This window comes from Camelina sativa, chromosome 20, assembly GCF_000633955.1.
Source record: "Camelina sativa cultivar DH55 chromosome 20, Cs, whole genome shotgun sequence".
Lineage (NCBI taxonomy): Eukaryota > Viridiplantae > Streptophyta > Magnoliopsida > Brassicales > Brassicaceae > Camelina > Camelina sativa.
This window is the reverse complement of record NC_025704.1, coordinates 18,418,179-18,425,265: the sequence shown is the minus strand read 5'-3', so window position 1 is coordinate 18,425,265 and position 7,087 is coordinate 18,418,179. Positions and strand designations below refer to the sequence as shown.

Here is a 7,087-nt window from a genome sequence, read left to right as displayed (position 1 = left end):
ATGATAAGGACGGTATCTCTACAACTAAAGCTCTTCTTAATTCCACTTTTGATATTAAGGATCTTGGTGAGCTCAAATACTTTCTTGGGATTGAAATCTCTCGCTCTCCGGAGGGGTTGTTTCTCTCTCAAAGGAAGTATACACTTGAACTTTTACAAGAAACAGGTAAGCTTGGCGCCAAACCGGTCTCTACTCCGCTTGAAGAGGGCTACCAGGTCAAGCGAAAGGGGAGATGAAGAAGACGCCAAATGCTCCGGTTAGCAAGTTAGCTGAGCCATATGAAGATGTGGGGAGATACCGTCGGCTTGTGGGAAAACTGATCTATCTTTCGATCACAAGACCAGACTTATGCTATGTAGTGAACAAAGTTATTCAACATATGCAAGCACCGACGAATTTCGACTGGAACACGGTGGAGAGGATTCTTTACTACCTTAAGGGAAGTCCTGGCCAAGGTATCTGGATGGGAAAGAATAACAACACAGAGCTTGTAGGGCATTGCGATGCAGAATACGCTCGCGATACGATGGATAGGAGGTCAACAACCAAATATTGTACATTTATAGGCAGCAATCTAGTGACTTGGAAGTCAAAGAAGCAGAAGGTTGTCTCTTGTTCGAGTGCTGAGTCCGAATATAGGGTCATGAAGAAGCTCACCAATGAATTAATCTGGCTCAAAGCTCTTCTCAAGGATCTTGGAGTCGAATCCGATCACCATGCATTGTGACAACAACGCTGCAATACACATCGCCACCAACTCGGTATTCCATGAGAGAACCAAACATATTGAGGTAGACTGCCACAAGGTTCGAGAAAAGATCGAAGAAGGAGTAGTCTTACCATGCCATACACCTAGCAAAGATCAATTAGCGGACATCTTCACCAAGGCTGCGAGTCCTCAAGTTTGTGAATACATTCATAGCAAGCTTGGACTTGTAGATCCTACACGACCATGAGGCACTCTCCTAACTTGTGGTAATGACACTCTTTTCCTTAACATGGTTTGTCCCATGTGGTTTTCTATGTTAAGGTTTTTAACGAGGTGATTCTTCACGAGTTCCAAGCTTAGTCATTTCATTTGGCTAAGCTTGAGGGGGAGTATTGATCAGGATCGATTAAGCTAGGAGGTGTCCGTACGGTCGTCCGTACAAGTGAGTTAAGGAGCCGAGTCTTACCATGTCCCATGGAGTGAAGAAGAGGCCACAATGATCTAAGGCCCAAGAGAAGGATCGAGAACTTCCTTGAAGCTGTTAGAAGAGAAGGAAGATGAGAGTCACGGGTTTGGTATCCTCTTGGGAGACCAAGTCAGGTCGCTTTCACTCTAGGGGTTAGCATTTCTCTCTCTTTGTGTCCCTATCAAACTAGTGTGTCGCATGTAAGGGAGTAGCCCTAATGTTTTTATCTATTTAAAGGCTTATAGCCACCTTGTAATATTAACACTAAGGAAACTAGTCTTTTGTTCATTCTCTTTGCTGATTTCACTCTCATCTCATCTCATCTTATCTCTTTGTTTCCGTTTAATCTAACAGAATTTTCTTGGACATACTCAGTAAGGATGTTAAGTTCGAGTTTATCGATGAATGCCATTTAGCCTTTGAACGGATTAAACAATAGCTAGTGAGTGATCTGATTGTACAACCACCGGATTGGGATTTGCCTTTTGAGGTAATGTGTGATGCTAGTGATTTTGCTGTTGGAGCTGTGCTGGAACAGAAGCAGGATAAGAAACTTCATGTTACCTATTATGCTAATAGGACACTTGATGATACTCAGAGAAATTATGTAATAACAGAGAAGGAGTTGTTGATAGAAGTGTTCGCATTTGAGAAGTTTTGCACTTACTTGGTTGGATCGAAGGTGATAGTTCATACAGATCATGCTGCCTAATATATTTGATGCAGAAAAAAGTATGTCAAGCCAAAGTTGTTTAGATGGATTCTTTTTCTTCAAGAATTTGATATCGAAGTATGAGACAAGAAAGGGATTAATAACAGAGTTGCTGAACATCTATCATGGATTAGGATATATGACGACGTTCCAATCCATGATTCTCTTCCAAAAGAGAATATTTACTTCGTTGATGTTGGTTCTCAAGTTTATTTTGTGAAGAGTAGTCGAGATTGTCGATTTTCCCAGGTGGTGTCGGCCGACACACTTTCCAAGAAGGACCAATGTCGAACTACCAATCCTAACCTCGACACTTATGATCGACACAATTCCTTAGTGTCGATCGACAGCACTACCAATGTCAGTCGACACTCGTCACCTACAGAGACGGATTGGACATTTAATGAGGATATGGTTGTTGTCGTTGCTTCCAATCAATCGTGGTATGCCGATAAAGCAAATTATCTTGCTGCAGAGGTAGAGGCAGACAAGTTCAGAGGCTATGCTAAGAAGAAGTTCTTGAGAGAACTTAGAAGATTCTATTGGGATGAGCCATATTTGTACACGCATTATTCTGATGGGGTTTCTAGGAGATGTCTAGCTGAGACTGAGGTTCCGAATATGCTATTTCATTGCCATTGATCAGATTATGCTGGACACTTTGCTACATTTAAGATAATTCTTAAGGTTCCTCAAGCCTGGTTTTGATGGTCGGCAATTTTTAAGGATGCTCATGAGTTTGTTTCCCACTGTGATGCTTTTCAGAGAAGGGGACATATTAGTAAATGATAGAGATGCCACAAAATTTCATCCTTGAGGTTGAAGTTTTTGATTGTTGGGGCATTGATTTTATGGGACCATTGCCTTCATCTTAAAAGAACCAATACGTTCTTGAAGCTGTTGACTATGTATCTAAGTGGGTGGAGGCGATTGCAAGTCTTAAGAATGATTCTGTTGTGATTCTTAAGCTGTTTAAGAACATCATCTTCCCACGGTTGGGAGTGCCTCGGATTGTTATAAGTGATGGAGGTAAACATTTTATTAATAAATTTTTTGACAAGTTTTTGAAGATGTACGGAGTTCAACATCGTGTCGCTACTCCACATCATCCTCAGACTAGTGGTCAAGCTGAGGTTTCCAACCATCATATTAAGGAGATTCTTGAGAAGACAGTAGGTGTGACAAGGAAAGATTGGGTTGCAAAGTTAGACAATGCACTTTGGGAATATCAGACTGTGTATAAGACACCACTCGGCACTACTCTGGTTCATCTGCTTTATGGGAAAACATGTCATCTTCCAGTGGAGCTTGAACACAAAGCAGCATGGACTGTTAAGTTGATGAATTTTAATTCTAAAATTGCTTCAGAGAGGAGGTTGATTAAGCTGAATGAGTTGGATGAGTTGCATTTGAGAACTCTAAGATGTAGAGAACTAAAGCTTATCATGTTAAGAAGATCATCTCCAGAAACTTTGAGCCTAATGATCAAGTTCTCATATTTAACTCTCGCTTGAAGTTGTTTTCCAGTAAGCTTTGTTCTTGTTGGTCTGGTCTTTTCACCATCTAGGAGATTCAACCATATGGAGCTATTGTGTTACTCAACTCCAAATGCGAGAAATTTACTATTTATGGACAGAGAGAGAAGCACTATTGGGTGAAAACCAAGATACCAGACGAACACATTGTGCGTTTGGATGATGCACTTTCAGTCTAATTTGTTGCCAAGTTAAGCTAATGACTTAAAACAAGCGCTTAGTGGAAGATAACCCACTGGTAGGAACTAATTATTTTTGTTTGTTTTTTTTGTTTTTTATTTGACTAACATATTAATTTTTAGTTTTGAGTCTAATTGTTTCAGTGGAAAACGTGAACCAGAGGTGAGTGTCGACCGACACCACCTAGGTGTCGGTCAACACTGGTAATGGACCGAAGACAAACAAAAGGGATATTGGGCTTGAGAAATATAGATTTGTTATTGGGCATCAGGAAAGAAGGAAAGAAGTGGACCGAACCAAACCCTATTTGCGAAATTGGATTGGTGTCAACCGACACTACTAATGGTGTCGCTCGACACCGATGAAAATGAGGGTTTTCCTTTTAACCTTGACGGCTTTGTTTCTTCATGGATTTGGGTAATTTTTGTCTCTAACTCACTCAGAATTCTCTCCTCTTTTTGATTCCGGTGTCAATTTCCCAGTTTGGTGAGATGTCAGGCAACAAACGGGCAAATAAAGCCAACAGCTGAGCTTCCACCTCCACCCAGCAGCGCCGTCAGCCACTGTTAGCTTCGGCGAGTGATGCCTAGCCATCAATGACCACTCCTCCAGCTCCTAGAGTTCCATATTGCCCTCCTTGTCCTAATTTAGAAGGTAAAAGAATCCACCTTCATAGGAAATGGAATTATGATATTAGGAAGGAATTTGAGTCACATGAACACATCAATAGGCCTGCTTTAGAGGATTGAGATGAGTATGATACATTTTTCTACAATGGTCAGATTGGAGTTGATATTAAGCCTACTAGAACGCTTGATTTGATTGCTATGAGACATATGGGTATTGAAGGTGAGGTTCTAGCTATGTTGGATAGGGTTTCTCATTAGGGATTACATGGTTTGTTAAATTGATTATTAATTGAGATTCATTATCTTCTTATTCTTCATCTTAGGTTGTTCTTCACAGTAATTTTTGATTGATCACCTAGAATTAATAACTTAGGATAATTAATTGATATGAGAATACAATTGATTTTCCTAATAAAACCAATTAATCAATTAATTATCAGGAAAATTAATTATATTATCATATCAATTAATTATCCTAAGTTATTATTTCTAGGTGATCAATCAAGAATTAATGTTAAGAATAACCTAAGATGAAGAACAAGAATATAATGAATCCCAATCAATAATCAATTTAACAAACCATGTAATCCCTAATGAGAAACATTAAACCTAACAAACAGATTACTCAGACATAATCAATAAAAATAAAAAGCAAAATATTTTTTAAATAAATTGCATAATAATAGAGTTTAGAACCTTCTCTCTAATGATTTCAGATCTTTTTTTTCCAAAAATAAAGCATAGCGTTTCTAAAATCCAAAAAGTCTAGATATATCAGCTATATAAGCAATGTATCAGCTCCTACCAAAAAAAAATAAGCAATGTATCAACTAAATAGGAATATTTGCACTTATATTACACACTCAGACAAAATTGATATTTGACAAAGAAACTGACTTTTTGAACCACTCTACAAAAAAATAGAACTGTTATAAACTGGATATTTATACGTGTGTAGCATAATATCCCCTTGTTTTCTAGTATATAAATTAAGAGATACATAATCACAAAAGTCATTAACCTTTTTTTACTTTTGTGTGTGTGTAAATAATAAAATTGATTAGTTAATGTCGGTGAGAGAGATTAGAAAGTAGTGGCACATTCTCGTAAATAATACTGGCGAAGGTAAATAATACTCGGAAGTGAAATAATTTATTAACTGGTTTGAAGTCTCTTGCTTTAGGAGTTTTTAGAGCTCCATAAATATCACCAGTGTCTTGTCAACATACGCTATATTAATTTAGTTATTAAAAATTTTGAATTAAACATCACATTATTTATCTAAAATTATATATTATTTCGTAATTTTTATCCAACAAAAATAACTTACATAATTCAAATATTTATTAAAGTTAAAATTTATGTACTTAATCAATTTGTAAATAGATTAGAATATGTTATGTACTTTATTTATTTTATATCAAGTATATATAAATATGCCTTAAAGATTCTAATATTATAAAAAGTAATCAATTGCTTCTCAGATTATTTTTATGATATTTATTATTATTATTATTGTTATTATTATTATTATTATTATTATTATAAATTGTCAAAAATATGTAAATTTTATCATAAGATATTATGTGCAAATTTCATATATATATGTATTAAAAATATAACACATATATATGTACCTAAGCATATATAACAATTATAATATTTATTGTTCTCGACCATTATAGTTAAACTTTTATATAAATAATGAGTTTTTCAAAAAGAGTTATGATTTTCTAGAAAATGTTATTTTTTGTTAACAATTTAATTATTTTATTAAATAACCTAAAATTAGTTGAATTCATATATTAAATTTAGGTATTATATATTCCAAAACGTATTTTTAGTGAATATCATAACATATTGTTTTATTATGATGAATACAGATATGTCGTCTAATCGTTTTGTATTAAAGAAGCCCATCATGGCAAATATAACATGATACAAGCATATTTAAGCTCAATTACATGAACCCAATACACTAGACGTCACGTAAAGCAAAACGTGTAACATGGAAAACGCAGTCGAGTCCTTTTTGGTTTTTCTCCATTCTTCTGACTGTCTAAGAATTGATGGATCGGAAAAACTTAACACCGGTAAATATGATTAAGCCTTGAAACATGTTCATGAGATTTTTCTTCTACAGATTCGGCCGCTGAAAAAAAAACGAATTTACCTTGATAATTAAATTTTGAATTCAACTTAAGCTCCAAGTAAAAGCTCCGCCTACCTAGAGATGAGGTCCTCTGCAATCCTTAACTATGAGGATAAATCGGCGAAGAGATTACTCTATCTTTGGAGAAGACTCAATTCAATGGCTAATCTATTCAAAGCAAACGAGATTAAAGATGATTTTTCTGTATAAAGATGGTGTATAAAAGATATATATATTTATATCTTAGTCGACAAACCAAAAGAAGATAAAACGACAAAAAATAAAGCAAATCTAAACAAAGTAGGAAACTATTTATTTATAAAACAAAAACGGGAATTTCTGATGAACAGGAAATCACTTCTGTCTCTCTCTCTCAAAGATGAATAGTGCGTTAAGAGAGAGAGGTTATTATTTATAACAAGAAAAAAATAGGTTAAGAAAATGAGTCACCTCATCTCTATAGGTCCTCTTCTAAAATGAGGAATTAACATAAATATATTGTAAAAAAAATATCTATACAAACGTTTATAGTAAATAGTAACAAAAATATGAAATAAATATTGAAAATGATATAAGTGTTAATGAAATTAAAAACTATAGGGTTCTTCTATATACACTACCGGAAGTTTGACAATGTCTATTACCCCTCCCCCAAGTCAAGTTGTATCAAGGTGTACTAAATTGATGAACAAGCATTAGTTATT

At 35.3% G+C, this 7,087-nt stretch overlaps 1 protein-coding gene across 1 annotated transcript; it reads left to right on the top strand.

Annotated features, from left to right (window-relative positions):
* On the top strand, positions 233-727 carry LOC109131213 (uncharacterized mitochondrial protein AtMg00810-like). Its single transcript, XM_019241903.1, has one exon. The coding sequence runs from the start codon at positions 233-235 to the stop codon at positions 725-727; it is 495 nt and encodes a 164-aa protein (XP_019097448.1).

Excerpts from the sequence above, each read along its gene's own strand:
- LOC109131213 (XM_019241903.1), top strand. The coding sequence starts at position 233 with ATGAAGAAGACGCCAAATGCTCCGGTTAGCAAGTTAGCTGAGCCATAT.